The 16462-nt window shown below is 39.0% G+C and overlaps 1 protein-coding gene and 1 pseudogene across 5 annotated transcripts in view; one reads left to right on the top strand and one right to left on the bottom strand.

Annotated features, from left to right (window-relative positions):
• Nucleotides 1-652: 652 nt before the first annotated feature.
• LOC111823257 lies at nucleotides 653-2611 on the bottom strand (annotated as a pseudogene).
• Nucleotides 2612-3500: 889 nt separating this feature from the next.
• The window catches only part of ZFR (zinc finger RNA binding protein), a 53833-nt gene continuing 40871 nt past the window's right edge, over nucleotides 3501-16462 (top strand). For all 5 annotated transcript variants that reach the window (XR_002826277.1, XR_002826276.1, XM_023744179.1 and 2 more), the window contains exons 1-5: nucleotides 3501-3520; nucleotides 4932-5214; nucleotides 7132-7276; nucleotides 9667-9885; nucleotides 13790-14037. Coding sequence is in view for 3 of the 5 variants with exons in the window: in XM_023744179.1 (XP_023599947.1) it covers nucleotides 3516-3520; nucleotides 4932-5214; nucleotides 7132-7276; nucleotides 9667-9885; nucleotides 13790-14037 (900 nt within the window). In the remaining 2 variants the exon portion in view is untranslated. The remainder of the gene's footprint in view (nucleotides 3521-4931; nucleotides 5215-7131; nucleotides 7277-9666; nucleotides 9886-13789; nucleotides 14038-16462) is intronic.

Below are 16462 nucleotides of genomic sequence, written 5' to 3'. Positions count from 1 at the left end.
AATAATTTCCCCTTGAATTTTCAAGACATCCTATTGTCTTCTAGCTACTAGCCTCAGTGAGAGACTGATTTACATTTAGGTGTGTGTAGGTGACCTGTTTATCTTCTCTCTGGAGACTTGAAGGATCTTTTTTGTTGTTGTGAGATGTGAAATGCTGTATGTCTCTTGGTGTGGTTCTTTCATTCTGCTTTGCACTGTGTAGGCCCTTTGAATTTGAAAATTTGTGCCTCCCTTTGAGGGAAATTTTATTTCTTTCATTTGCTTTTTTCTTTATTCTCTAGAATTCCTTCTAGTTGAATATTGGACCTCTTAGATTTCTCTCCTTTTATAGTTTTCATATCTTTATCTTGTCTGTATCCCTCGACTTTATCTTCTAACTAGTATAAAAGTCTTGTTTTAAGGATACACATTAGAATTTTTGAAAATTGTTGCCTTGAAATAGTCTATTTCCACAGGGTCATTTTTTTAAAATGTATTTTTATTTATTTCAGAGAGGAAGGGAGAAGGAGAGAGAGATAGAAACATCAATGATGAGAGAGAACCATTGATCAGCTGCCTCCTGCACGCCTCCTACTGGGGATCGAGCCTGCAACCCGGGCATGTGCCCTTGACCGGAATCGAACCCGGGACCCTTTAGTCTGCAGGCCGACATTCTATCCACTGAGCCAAATCAGCGAGGGCAGATTGGTTGGCTATCTATTTTGGTAAGCCCTCTGGCTGGCTTCACTTTTTGGTAAGCAGGTGGATTTAATAATTCCCTAATATTAATAATTCCCTAATATTAATAATCCCCTAAATTCTTTTCCTCTTTCTCTTTCCAAGAGAAACACCCTTCATTTTATGTCTGATTCTTCAGTTATTTCTTAACATTTTTTTAACTGCAAAGAAAATTTTATTTTATATATCACTAGCCATGAATGTTTGTCATTAGTTATTACATAAATGTATCTGATGCCATTATCTAAGTGGCATAATCATTTTATGTCCACAGTTCACTTTGTATTTACAGAATATTCATTATTTACATAAGTATATCAGTGAAGATTTACCATTGAGATGCAATGTAACATCCATATGATCTGTAGATAGTAATGTGGATGTATTTTTAATCACCTTTTGAGTCACCTTATGTAAAAAATAAATCAATAACTTAGAGCATCTAAGCCTCTAAAGGAGATTTTCCAGTGTGCTCTTAGAAATAGTTACACAGTAAGATGATCAGAAACAACTTCCATGTCCACATCCTCTTGTAGTTTCTCTATCATTTTTTCTCCTAGCTGCTTTCCTTTGCATGCAAAAGGGACCCGGATGAAATAAATGTTTTGCTTGAATTCTTTGATGTCCTGATCTTTCTGTAGCTCTTTATTTTTTTTAACTTGTTCATTATAAATTTAGCTTGATGTTGCTGTTTAATCTCTTCAGCTCTTCATTGCATCCGTCGTTTATTCCACAGCGCTCTCTGGTATTTGACAGGTTTGTTTCTACGTTGTTTTTCAAATTCAAATGAATTATCCACTGTAAGCTCTTTACTGGCTGCTTTGTGGGATGCTCTAGTCCACCTGACCTTGGGAGGATTGCACTTCCTTTTAAAGTTGCTATGACATTTGGATTTACAAAACCTGAACACCTTGCAGTTGTGGATGAGCATCCTGCAGCGTCCCGGGGAAATGGGCCCGGAAGAGAACTAGCACTACTCTGATGCATGCTGAGCACACGTAGGGACCCACCACCCAAACCCCAAGTCTTAACCATTTTTACCCACTTTTTTATGTTTGTTTCATCATTTATTATTTTATTTGTTCTGGCTAAAAACTGACTGAGGCTGATTAGATTTAATTTATTCACAAAGGATATAATTATCTAAATAGAAGCTTCCGCTGTACTGGATGGTTAGTAAATGAAAGTCTTCTCATATTTCACAAATGTATTTCCCCCCATTGATTTCATAGAATGGAAAGGAGGGAGGAGGGTGGGTAGAGAGAGAAAAACATCAATGTGAGAGAGACACATCGATTGATTGCCTTCTGCATGTGCCCCGACCGGGCATTGAACCGGCAACCTAAATACGAGCCCTTACTGGGAATCAAACCCGAGATCCTTCAGTGTACAGACCAATATTATAACCAATGAGCCGCGTTGGCCAGGGCTACTGATGTATTTTTATGGCACAAGATTTGGGTTATTTACTTTATATTCTGCTTTATTTAAGAAATAATTTAAAGATTGTAAGTCACACATTTTATGTAGGGATATAATTTAACACCTTTTATTCTATCCAAAGCTAGGCAAAGAAAACACCTTGATTTGAACTATTTCCACTTAGACAAATTTTACTTAAATGAATTTGAACTTGATTTGACCTGGATTTTTAAAAATTAACTTCTTTATTTAGACTTATCAACTGGATACTTAATTGAATTGGTACAGTCCAGTGTGGTCATCCACGTCATGTAAAGGACAGATTTTCTAAGGATATTTGAAACAGAAAGAGAAATTCCCAGATGGGTCTAAGACGACAGACAGCCCAGAGGATCTTTATTCTGAACAGCAAGCAGTCAGCTGCCCTCGCCTTGACTACCCTGGGAACTGGGACTGGATTATTATCGTTCATGATGCTTTTGGTGGAGGATATGGTCAGTCCAGATGATGGGTAGGGACCTGGCTATACAGAGCAGAGTTAGGTTAAGCAGCCTTAGAGATAGATGTATGTGGTAATTGCTAAATGCACTGGCATTTTTTTATATGGTTTCTTGGAAGGCTGACTGTAAAATCTATTGTTGACACTGAGACACATAGGAGAGTGAAAGAGAATACTACTAATAATTATGCTGGGATAGGGGCATAAACCAGAGCATATGGTCATCTCATCCTAAGTCACATGGACTCTTAATTATATGAGACAGTGTAAGTCAAATTGCCTGCCTAGTTGACTTGACATTTCTATTCTATCCCCACCCTGCTTTTTATCCAATAGGACAAACATAGGGGAGAAAGAAATGTGAATAGGTGTTTGATAAAGAGTAGTAGGATGAATAAAAATAGTATAGGAATCCAATATTATCTGAATTTTTACATAATCAAAACCCCTTTTATGTATGCAGTGTAGTCTGGATGTGTAAAATCTTATTAGTGAATGTTAAATACAAGCTTCACTGAACTGGTATATTTATATTTTAATATAATTCTTTTTCATAGTTCTAGGAGTTTTGAAGAAGCTGTTGCTGGCATTTTTTCTTAAGGATGTGGAATTATCCATAGAAAATGTCAATCCCAAACCAGTTTCCCATTATTACAATGGAAACTTCCTTTGCCTGTCTTATAATTGGCATATATGTAGAAAATGTTAGCTAATTTTAACATCAAAATATGGAAAACCTCATCCAAATAGAAATTATAGGCGTTTCTTTGAACTCTGTTCTAAGTTTTTTGTGTTTTTGTTTTTTTTTCTTTTTCATATTGGGCTGAATTCTGCCACCCTTCCATCCATTGGTTCTAGTTCTGTTCTCTGGAGCAGCATGGAGTAAGTCTCGTATATTAGAAGGCAGCTAATCATATCACCTTTTCTAGACTGAATGTCCCCAGGTCCTCCACTTTTTATATGAACTTGTAAGCTTCATAGTGATTCCCTTTTAATAATTGCTAATTATCAGCGATTTCCATAATACCAGTTAAAATATGATGGTCTCAAAATTTAATTCTATGCCATGTTTCTATGATATTGTGAACACCAGTGAAGAATTCTGTTTTATTCTTGACTCATTATAACTATGGTCAGCTAAACACTGTCAGCTAAATAACTGTTGGAACTGTCATTTTTTTAGAAGGCATTTCTGTCTTGGTAATAAAGCTTTAGCACGTAATTGTGAGTGTATTATTCAGAGATCATAGAACAACAAATAAACTTATTAATATGCCAACATCTTTAGGCCTTGGTTTATGTGACATAGGCTCTCAATGTAAAGGTTAAAGTAAAAATTATTTTAAGAATTTTGGCTGCAAATTTTTTGATTTACGATTTTGGAAAATTTTTGCCTCTTTGAGGTTTAACTGGTTATGATTGCAAAACATCTGACTTATATCTTCTTTGGCAACATCTGCTACATTTTAAAGAGAAAAATGTGCATAATGAAATTATGCCTATAATCTGGAAAATTTATCTAAAATAACAGATTCTGCATTGTAGATTTTGTATCCTAGAGCAGTATTTCTCAACCTCAGCACTATTGACACTCTTTGCATAATTCTTTGTTGTGAGTAGCTATCCTGTGCATTGTAGGATGTGTAACAGCATCACTGGCCTCTACCCACTAGATGTCAGTAGCACTCATCACCCACCATCAACTTCTCTGCAGTTTGACCATCAAAAATATGTTCAGACATGGCCAAATGTCCCTGGGGTGGAGGGCAAGAGGGGTTGGCGGCAAAATCTCCCCCAGTTGAGAACCACTGCCCTAGCCTGAGCGGGAGAAGTATTTCTTAAGTCAATTGGGTAATAGTTTTTACCTTAAATGTTTTCTATAATTGGAGTTAGAATACAATATTTTTCTTAACATCTCTTTGTAGAGTTTTTTTAAAAAATCTGTAGAGCATAATAAAGAACTTTAGGTACAACAAATATTTTTTTAAATTTCAAGTTTGATCAACTTCATTTCTTCCTAATACTGCTTCTTATCCCAGTTTGTCATCCCTGCTTTGTGATCTGATCTGTGATCTGAAACATAATGTGTGATTATCTAATGTATTGAGATTAAGGAATGAAAAGTATGTAACAATAAATATGGTATTGATTGGGAGGTTAAGTTGAAATAAAATAGTGGTTTTTTTGTAGTCCATGAGTAAATTCCTTGAAAATGCACTTTTTATTTAATTTGATTAAACTCCTAGATTTTTAATAAATTGTATTATGTTTATTCTTCTTCTCTACAATATAGCCAGCAGCCAGCTTCGGGTGTAGCCTACTCTCATCCAACTACAGTTGCTAGCTACACTGTCCATCAGGCTCCAGTAGCTGCTCACACAGTTACTGCTGCCTATGCACCAGCAGCTGCTACAGTTGCGGTTGCCAGGCCTGCTCCTGTAGCTGTTGCAGCTGCTGCAACAGCTGCTGCTTATGGAGGCTACCCCACTGCACACACAGCAACGGATTATGGTTATACCCAGAGACAACAAGAAGCACCACCCCCACCACCTCCAGCTACTACACAAAACTACCAGGTAAGAAAACTATTAGTTTCAATAGCCTTAACATACAGGCTTCAGTGTCCTCAATGTATGGTATCCTGTCCAAGCCAGTGCTTCTCAAACTTGGATCTTTCAAAATGTACCTGTAATGATAGAAAAAAGTAAATGTGTATTCCTAGATAATTTAGGGGCATATTCTAAGCATTACGTTTCCTTACTGTAAGTTGTTTTTTTTTTCTTTTTTAAAAAAATATATTTTTATTGATTTCAGAGAGGAAGGGAGAGGGAGAGATAGAAACATCAATGAAGAGAGAGAATCATTGATTGGTTGCCTCCTACACGCCTCCTACTGGGGATCTAGCCTACAGCCTTGGCATGTGCCATGACCAGGAATTGAACCATGGCCTCCTGGTTCATACATTGATGCTTATCCATTGAGTCATACTGGCCGGGCTGTGCATTTTATATTAATAATCTCCCCTAGTCTATTCCACTATATCTGCTTGCTTTAATTTTGAAAAATTTACATTGATTAAATATTTTAATTTTACCCCAAGTTTTTAAGAAAAATTAAGATAATAGGGAAAGTGCCCCTTGTTTGTATTGTGGCATTATTTGCCCACTGGAATCACAGCTGTGCCTCCTATTTTGAGGACTACAAGCCCAAGCTATGTATCATTGCGAATATGTTCTCCCATTAGTGGGTTGTCTTTTCATTCTGTGGATGGTTTCCTTTACTGTGCAAATTAACCCATTTTTTGGTTTGTTGGCTTTTAGGATCTGTTTTTTAAACTTTGATCCTTCTGGACTTGGCCTGGTTTTTCTATATTCTTTCTAATTATAGGAATTTGAATTAAGAAATTGACATATGAATTAACAATATTAGTATTTGCTATAATATATGGCAAGTTACTAACATGGAATTCCTTTTGACTTTTGCGATTGTCTTCATTATGTCCAGAGACAGAATATAATAAATTCCATTTTTTTAAATAGGGTGTATGAAGCCCATCTTTTTTTGCACCCTGCCTATTTCTTCAGCCTTTCTATCTGCATGCCTTCTCATCCCTCAGTTTATGCAGCACAGGAATTCACCTAGTTCACCTTGATCTTCATTGCCTTGGAGATTTATATATAACTAGAGGCCTGGCCCACAAAATTTGTGCACTGGTACTGTCCCTAGGCCTGGCCTGCGATCAGGGCCATCTTCCCCAGCTACCTGCAGCTGGCTCCGCCCCCCGCCACCACCCACCCCTGGTTCCCTGTTCGCCATCGGGTGATCGGTGTCAGACGGGTGATCGGTGTCAGACGGCTGGGGAAAGGGACCCGAGAGGTCAGCCTGTTCCCGCCCGCTCGCTGGCCCTGCCCCCGCCACGGGTGGCCATCAGGTGATCGGAGCCTGCTGGCCGGGGAAAGGGGCCAAGAGGTGGTCAGTGCGCCTCATAGTGACTGGTCCAGCGGTCGTTCTGCCCTTAGGGTCAATTTTCATATTACCCTTTTATTATATAGGATGTGCCTTCTCCCTGGCACCTCCGTTCCCCTCTCCTCCATCTGGAAGCTCCTATTCATTACTATGTTAATGTCAGTAGTAAATAAGGGAGAATGAAAAAGTTGGAGCAAACACAAAATTTAGTTCACACAGGCGTTCTTTACTAGGGGATCCATTTTTAAGGAAAAGTTGCTATGAGTTTTTTAATAAAACTAATTTTTAAAAAATAAGCATTGCTAATTTTTCTGATTTTAAAAGTTAAACATGATGCTTGAAATGGTTTTGACCTTATTTAATGAAGTCCAAAATGTATCCCCTTTGTAATTGAATTTGACTCATGTCTAGGTCTAAGTATATATTTGGTTTTTTAATTTCCTTTATTATACTTTTGTATAGTAAAGAGGAGGAGCATTTACTGCCTCTTCCTCATAGCAAGGTTTTCTTTCATTCTTTTTCCTTAGGACTCATACTCGTATGTAAGATCCACGGCTCCTGCTGTAGCTTACGATAGTAAGCAGTACTACCAACAACCAACAGCAACTGCTGCTGCTGTAGCTGCCGCTGCCCAGCCTCAGCCTTCTGTTGCTGAAACCTACTATCAGACAGGTGGGTTTTATTAACTTTCACAGTTTCATTGTACACTATTGAAATATATTACTTAGCGTCTTTTTAATGAAGTTAATCTAAACTGATTGTGTTATATTACACAGTGTAACAGGTTCTAGCCATGTCTTTCTCTTCCTCTGCTAGAATGCCTTTGAGTCCCAAAGAGAAGGCCATGGAAGCAATTCATAATCATGCCCTTCTCTCCTGGTCTTCAGCTTACAGTTCACTTCCTGCTGAAATAAGCTTTACAAAAGAGGTTGTGGTGGTACCTTTTGGCCACCTTCTTGTCTTTGCCAGAAATGCCCAGGACATGCTGCTGACTGCCTTTGTAACCAGTAGAGACTCTTTGTGGGCCCATATCTTTAAATCCTCTTTCCCTGATCTGTAATGGCAGTTGATTCTGTAACCAGCCACGGATAATACAGTGGGCTCAAATGCAGGCGGTGTTTCGTTTGCAAAGAACCCTATATAGTAGGAGTCTTTAAAAGATGGATTTTTTCATAGAGATTTCACAATTTTCTTTTAAAAAAAATTCTTACCCAAAGATAAGTTTTTATTGATTTTTTTAGACAGAGAAACATTGGTCAGCCGCTTCCTGCATGTGCCCGACTAGGGGTCGATCCCATCACCATTTAGGTGTACAGGACAATGCTTCAACCAACCGAGCCACCTGGCCAGGGCGAGATTTAACAACTTTTATTTTTATTTATTTATTTTTTAGAATATATTTTATTGATTTCTTACAAAGAAGAAGGGAGAGGGATAGAGAGTTAGAAACATCGATGAGAGAGAAACATCGATCAGCTGCCTCCTGCACACTCCCTACTGGGGATGTGCCTGCAACCAAGGTACATGCCCTTGACCGGAATCGAACCTGGGACCCTTGAGTCTGCAGGCCGACGCTCTATCCATTGAGCTAAACCGGTTAGGGCAGAGATTTGACAACTTTTAAAACAAAGCTCTCTGGGCTTTGGAAAGTAGGCAGCTCCTTTACTTTCATTATTTTTGAAGGAGCATGAGAGTGTGGGTGGAGTCTTGGATAGGAAAGAGTAGAATTGGCTTACCACTATATGTTCTCTTATTTGTAAATGAGGTAGTGGACCTGTATCTCTCTAGGGTACTTCTAATTCTAAGATGTTAGGTATTTTTAAAAGTGGTTTAAAAAGATTTTGAATTAAAATGACCCTGAATTTTCTTATAGTCTCATCTCTGATTTGCAGGTACAGCAGTCTATTGTGAATTTCCTGGTTAATTATCAAAATTAGATTGTGCTTAAAAGTATTGAGTTGCCTGAGAGTCAAAAGACCTTGATTTAGTGTAAGTGCTGACATTAACTACACAGTTTTAGTTTTCTAAACTCTTGCCCTGGACGGTATGGCTCAATTGATTGGAGCGTCATCCTGACACCAAAGATGGTGGATTTGATTCCTGATCAGGGCACATACCCAGGTTACAGGTTCCATCTCTAGTCGGGGTGCATGTGGGAGGCAGCCAATCGATGCTCGCGTGCTCTTTCTCTTGCTCTTTCTCTGTCTCTCTTTCTTTCCCCCTTCCTCTCTCTAGATAATTTTATGCTCTTAGGTGCTATTTACTTAAGCTACCTTTTGGTAATTGAGCATAAAATGAGTTTGCCCCGGTGGTATTTGGGCTTTCTTAGAAATGACATTTGTATGCTTTGGTGATCATTAATTAGTGACTAATTATTAAATTATTGATTAGTACTAAAGCTCATAAGATTTGTTTTGAATATGGTCAAAGGCAGCAGAAAGTTTAGCAGAGACATTAGTGGTAGCCATTTAAGAGTAGCTGCACTCAAGCTATTGCATTGGAAGAATGGTTAGCACCTTGTGAGTTGGAATTATGGAAAAGTCAATGAAGTGTGATGGCTGATATATAAACAAGTCCCATATAATTAAACATTGAAATTTTTACTGTGAATTGAAATATGTACTTTGAGGTCCTCTCTCTTCTGTTCCCAGTATTAAGCCTAACTTTCAAGTAGGCTAGCCTAAAAACACACACGTTTTTCAAAAACTTTATTTATTAATACCTGTTTTAAGTAGTACTGCTATTTCAGTTAGTTGTAAATTTTTACAAAATATTATTTTGGAAATATATGGAAAGCATCTGGGATGGGATAGTAATTTATATAGATGTTATATTTTGTTCAATTGGTAATAAGAATTTCACCCCTTTTGCCAAGAAGAAATTACTGGCATCTAATTTACAGTTAACATTTAACCTACTTTCTCTAGTTTTCCAAGATGTTGGTATAGTAACTACAGGCATACCTTGGAGATACTGTGGGTTTGGCTCCAGACCACCACAGTAAGTTGAATATTATAAGTGGTTTACCCTTCTAATTTTCTGATATCTCTTTTTTAATTTAGCCCCCAAAGCAGGTTATAGCCAAGGTGCAACTCAGTATACACAAGCCCAGCAAACTCGACAAGTGACAGCCATAAAACCAGCGACACCGAGTCCAGCTACCACTACTTTCTCCATTTATCCTGTATCTTCCACCGTACAGCCAGTAGCAGCTGCAGCTACTGTGGTGCCATCCTACACCCAGAGTGCTACTTACAGTACCACGGCAGTCACTTATTCTGGTAAGCTGATAAAAAGTGTTTAAATAAATCAAGAAACTAGAAAGACTTTCTAAGTTGTATGGTTTGCTTGTGTGTTTGTTTTTTTTAAAGCCAGGAAGATTTTAGCAGGACATTAATGCTCTTTGGACATTTGAAAGCTAGTCATGAGTCCTGGGCCTAGCATTGCAATTAGAAAAAATAACAGTATTCTACTAGTAGTATTCTATTCTCTTTCTGACTTTTCCAAATGAGTTTGAAAAGTTAAAGGAATATTGCTGACAAGTTATATTCTTTATTTCAGCCCCCAAGGAGCTAGTATTTCATATTTATTATCAGGAAGAAGTAATCTTGACAATACTGGTTAACACTTGTAAACATTCATAAGATAATGGTTATATAACACACCTCAGAAGGACAGAGTAGTTTCATTTTCCTTAAATAATCATATATTTTTCTTAGAGAACTATAATTACTGAAACCTTGCTATGTCTAGTGCTCTTGCTAATTTCTGGCTGAGGTAACCTCAGTATTTCAGTAATTAAAGTCACACATTACTTTTTTGTAGACACTTAATCTTCTGGTACTACTGTATGGTTTATTGTTTTGCATTTTATTTATTCCTTAATACCCTATTTTGTTCTGTAGAGGATTTAAGGTGACATTGGTAATTTCAGTTCTTACCTCTTGATACTTTGTGTTAGAATCCTAGCTACTGAATTAACTATTTAATTTCTTAAGAGATTTTTTTGGTCTCTTACTCTATGCCAAATGCTATGTTGGTAGGGATACAGTGGGAATTAGGCAGGCGTAGAGTATTGCGGAATGAGAGTTCATTGTGCCTGGAACACAAGATATATGGGATAATACCAGGAGAAGAGGCTGGAAATGTCAGTGTGAAAAAGCCTTGTAGGCTCTGCTATAGTGTCTTTTTGTTGTTGTTAATCCTCACCCGAGGATATTTTTTCCATTGCTTTTCAGAGAGTGAAAGAGAGGGAGGGAGGGGGAGAGAGAGAAAAAAATACATCGTCATGAGAGAGACAAATCGATTGGTTGCCTCCTGCACACGCCTCCACCGGGGCCCAGGAACAAACCTGCAGCTGAGGTACATGCCCTTGACTGAAATTGAAGCCTGAGCCTTTGGTGCATAGGCCAACACTCTACCACTGAGCACACTGGCTAGGGCTGTGGAGTCTGTCTTTATCTTGTGGGTAGAAAGGGTGCCAAGAGGAGATCTTATGAAAGGAGCAATGGGAGCAGAGTTTAAGTTCACTATGACAGTCCTGTGGAAGTGAGCTGGAGTGAGGAGATGTGATTACTCCCAGATCTGTCATTTAGGACTTCCCAGATAGAGCTTTCCTGCCTCTCTGTATCTGATTAACCAGTTAGAACTGTACTGGAGTTATTCCAATGAAATAGGAGTGGAGAGTTGCTTTTTAAAGGTTCACATTTTCTTCAGAATACGGAGTATGATGGTATCCTTTTCTTTATATTACACTAGTAGCCCTGTGCACGAATCCGTGCATCAGTAGCTCGCTGCCGCTCTCCAGTAGCTCTCTGCCCACTGCCCCACCCTCCTGTAGCTCCCCCCCCCCCCCCGCCACCCCCCTATAGCTTGCTGCCCTGCCCCCTCCTGTAGCTCTCCATCGCCCGCTTGTAGCTCGCTGCCCCACCCTCCTGCTGATCCGTGATCCTGTCATTACGGCCGGTCGTTACGCTTCACAGCATATTACATCTTTATTATATAGGATTAGTAATACATCATTATTTTAAAACTAGAAACTATAGATAAAAAGACAAAATTAAATCACTGGACACCTACTCCTAGACACTAACTGTCATTAACATTTTACTGCGTATACTTTTCTTCCATGGGAATATACATACCTAAACCTCATGATTTCTTTATAAAAAAGAATTTGTCTTATACATACTATTGTGTAAACTACTTTCTTATTGTGAATGTCTTTTCATGTCACTAAATATGAAGATATAGCTATCATTCCTTTGGTTAATGTTATTCACTAGCTTTTTATTTTAGAAAAGTTTCTTTCTGCAGAAAAGTTGAAATAATAGTTCAGATGTTCGTATACCATTTACCTAGATTCACCGATTTATTAATATTTTGTCATAATTACTTTATCTCTCCTCTAAAATACATATTTTCAAATGGTTCAGAAATACACTGGTATAAAAGTTGCAGATGGAAGATGACATGGTGTTTTGCCCAGATTTTTCAGCATGTATTTCCTAAGACTAAGGGCTTTCTTTTAAATAGCCACATTGCACGTGTCAGAAAAAGGATTTGAACATGGATTATCTAATAAATTTCTCTAGTTTCTCACAAATGTATCTTATGGCTGGGCTTTCTGTGTGCTTGTGCTTTGTTTTAAATTCAGGGTCCAATCAAGGATCATGCATTGTGTTTGGTTGTCATGTGTTGTTAGAGGGTGTTTTATTTTAATGTAGAATAATCCCCTATTTTTATCTTCTCTCTCATGACCTTGACATTTCTTAAAGCAGCGGTCACCAACCGGTGGTCGGCGGACCACTGGTCCGTGAGGTCCAAAAGGTTGGTAACCCATGTCTTAAAAGCAGTGATTCCCAAAGTGGGCGCTACCGCCCCCTGGTAGGTGCTGCAGCGATCCAGGGGGGCGGTGATGGCCACAGGTGCATTTGGGGGCGATGAGTAACTGCTATTAAAATTAAAAAAAAATTAATTTCCAGGGGCTGAGTAATTTTTCTGGAAAGGGGGCGGTAGGCCAAATAAGTTTGGGAACCACTGTCTTAAAGAGTTAGGCCAGTTGTAGAATCTGGATTTATCTGATTTCTTTATGCTTAGTTTCTGGCAGCTTTTTAGCCAATAAAACAAAACAAACTTCCCATTTCATCATATCAGGAGCACATAGTAAATAATGTCCATTTATGCTTTATTGATGATACCAAGTATAAATCACTGGTTCAAGTGGTGTGTGGCGAGCCGGCACGGCCATGGCATACTCAGCCCCACATTGGGCGCCTTATGTACCGCGCCAGCTCAGCCAGGTTCAGTGACCCTGAGAGGGGGCGGTGAAGGATGGAGAAAAGACAGACAAGAGAAGAAAGCTGGTTCTGGGTGGGACGCTGTCCTCTCTGATGGAGAGCTAGCGACAGGGCCACAGACTACAAGCCGAGTCTTTATTTTATAGCAGATTCCACGAGGCAAAGTAAGGGCGTGGTCAAGATGTTTACAGCATTCTCGTGGGTTTCGATCCTACTCAATTACATGCACCTGAACTCTATCAAGCCCACATCACTCAGAAACATGTGATCACGGGTTCGGACCATAGGTTCAAGCTTACAACGATAGCTGTTGGCTATAATTGTGCTGGGAGGGCTCTGCCCTCCAAGCTGGGACTTGCACATGGCCATGGGAGGACTGTGCCCTCTCATTAGCCCGAGGCTTGAACCTGTCCAAACACTGTGGCCGCTCTCCACAGTAGTGACTGCCAAATCTCTCCTTTGTAAAAATACCCCTTTCCTTTTGTAATTAACCAAGTAATCTGTGGGCCTGTTACCTTTCATCTACCTTTCACTCTTACAGTGAAATAGTAACCAGTTCTGTAGCCACATAGGTTACCAAATGTTCTGTCACATTCCTCCAACTGAACTACAAGCTTCTTTAAGACAAGGACCAAATCTTATACCTTACACATTCTTTCTATTCCCCAACACCCGGTAGGTGTTGAGTAAATACTTGTTGATTGACTTATATATAAAAGGAGGATAAATGTTTTCTAGGTTTGTTTTTCAAGAAGGATACATTATTTGTAAATATGCATGTGTAAACCTACCGTTATTAACAGAATTTATGGGATTTAAATTTGTAACATTCAGCTTGGCCTTGTATAATTATGTAACAAAATCTTTGTTTTACTTTGTTTGTAAGGTACATCTTATTCAGGTTATGAAGCAGCAGTGTATTCAGCTGCATCCTCCTACTACCAACAGCAGCAGCAGCAACAGAAGCAGGCAGCGGCAGCAGCTGCTGCTGCTGCTGCCACAGCTGCCTGGACAGGGACCACCTTTACTAAAAAAGCACCATTCCAAAATAAGCAACTGAAACCAAAACAGCCTCCCAAACCACCCCAGATTCACTATTGCGATGTTTGTAAGATCAGCTGTGCTGGACCACAGGTACTTATGTTGTATGTTTTACCACAAGTCTTCAGTGGTTATTTTTTAACAGTTAAATATGGTTGATATTATAACTCGTGTTTACAAAGAAGGTTTCCAGTTTCTTCTCTGAGTTTAGCTAATACACATAGTTCATTAAATGGCCATTTTTGAAAAGGTATTTGTATTAAGACATAAGAATTCTATTAAGAAAAAACCGTAGGGCGGGTGGGTACCAGGTGGAGGGGGTTAATGGGGAAAAAAGTAGGACGTATGTAATACTTTCAACAATAAAGATAATTTTTTTTAAAACCTGTAAAAATGATTATGAATGTAAATGTAAAATGGGCATATTGAGCTTTTTTTATTTAAGAAGAATACTTTGCTCTTTAAGTAAACCTTAAATTTAGCTTAAAAGTTTTATATTTGACTTAATTGGGTTTTGGGGGAAAGATTGAATTTTTATTTCTTTTTTAGCATTTATAACTTGCTTTTAAAAGACTTTATACAAAATTTTTGATTTTCCTATCTCTTCTTCAAGGTCTGTATATGAGTGTATATATAGAATTTTACAGCTGAAAAAGGATGATCATAAAGATAATTGTTTACACACTTACATTAAAGATGAAAGAACTTTGTCAAATGTATTAGTTTTTGGAGCCTATAACTAGCAGGAAAAATTGTGTTTCTGGAATTAAAAAAAAATTCTTTTAATAATCTACAATTCTTGGGATGCTTCTAATAAGACTGACTTTTATATTTGCTTTATAAGGTATTGCTTATTTCTATATAATCTTCTCCATGAGGGTAGGAATTCAGGAAACAAGAAAGGTGTAGGGAAGTGAATTTTTCAAAAATACTGACTAATGTAGCATGCAGAACCTTTATTCCCTCCTCCCCCCCATTTTTTGGTCTTTTATTCTGGTTGCTACACCTTAAAATATGTGATTTAGGCATGAGTCTAATTAGTACAACTCCCCAACTTTATTTGTTAACTAGTAGCCTTGCGCACAAATCCATGCGCCAGTAGCTCTCTGTGGGGCCTGGCCGCTCCGTGCCTGCTGCCCAGAGGCTCTCTGCGGCCCAGAGGCCCATCCGCGGCTGGGTGTGGAACGCTTGCCTTGTTGCCGTGGCGACGAAGCAAGCATTCCACCAGGCCACTCACGCTGCCCGCTCTCAGCGGCTGCCCCCCCTGGGACTGGGGGACTCTGGCGGGGCTGAGAGGACTGGGCACCGCCATCTTGTGGCTATGGGCGCCACCATCTTTGTGATGGAGTGATGGTTAATTTGCATATTATCCTTTTATTAGATAGGATACTTTCCTTAAGAGTGTCTAGTTTTTTGTTTGTTATGTTTTTTTCAGAGAGGAAGGAGGGGAGAGAGAGAGAGAGAGCGAGCGAGAAATGATGAGAGAGAATCATTGGCTGCCTCCTGCCCCCCCCTCCCCCCACTGGGGATCGAGCCCACAACCCAGGCATGTGCCCTTGAATGGAATCGAATCTGGGACCCTTCGGTCCACAGGCCGACACTCTATCCACTGAGCCAAACCAGCCAGGGCAGAGTGTCTAGTTTTTATTTAAAAATTTGAAAAGCCATTTGGCAGGTAATAAGTATATTATTTGATTGAGACCAGATTTTGACTCTAATTATTTCTTCTGTCTCTCACCGCTGCCCCATCTGTATACGTTACTTTTTAAGTTACCAGCATTCCTTGAATTACTGACATCAAATTAGGGAATATTTTAATGTGTGGCTAGTTACATAAAACCTTTTTCACTCTATTTTGAGTGCGATAGGAAATGGTCTCATTGTGATTGCATGGTTGGAGGAGAAGGGATAGATAAAGAATATTTACAGTGACCAGGATTAAACATGAAAGGGAGCAAGGATGTTGGTCTTAGTATTCGAGGAGTGTATCCTACTCTATGATGGTGTTGTAGAGAGGATGATGCTATGAGTGACAAATGTAAACCTAAGAGATTTACTGAATCTGTGGCACCCATATGAAAGGATAGAACATGACTCTAGGGTGGTGGGTTAACAACAATATTTGGAATGAGTATACATATGGCTGACCATTGATTTGGAGTATCTGAATGGTTACACAAGAACAGGCCAAGGGTACTTGTACAAGTCAGATGCAGTGCCTTAAGGGGTTAATGAAATGAGCCTTAGAGAAAAATATTGAGATTATGAGAGTGTAGGTGTGAACATAAGGAGGGAGAGTCATTGGTTCAGGATTAAGGGTCCATGGTTTCAGTCCTGGCTCTGTCACTTACTGTGGCCTTGGGCAAGTCAGAGCCCTTAACTTCTTTGGGCTTTTATGTCTTTACTTCTATAATAGGAACTTGTCTTAAATAATTGAGGCTTTACTTGCTTCACAGAACCCTTCAGGCTGCCACAGACTAGAGAAGAATCAAATGGCTGAGTCTTAGATCTCTCCTTC

Source organism: Myotis lucifugus, unplaced genomic scaffold, assembly GCF_000147115.1.
Source record: "Myotis lucifugus unplaced genomic scaffold, Myoluc2.0 scaffold_434, whole genome shotgun sequence".
Lineage (NCBI taxonomy): Eukaryota > Metazoa > Chordata > Mammalia > Chiroptera > Vespertilionidae > Myotis > Myotis lucifugus.
The sequence above is the reverse complement of the archived record's forward strand: the minus strand, read 5'-3'. Positions and strand labels throughout refer to the sequence as shown.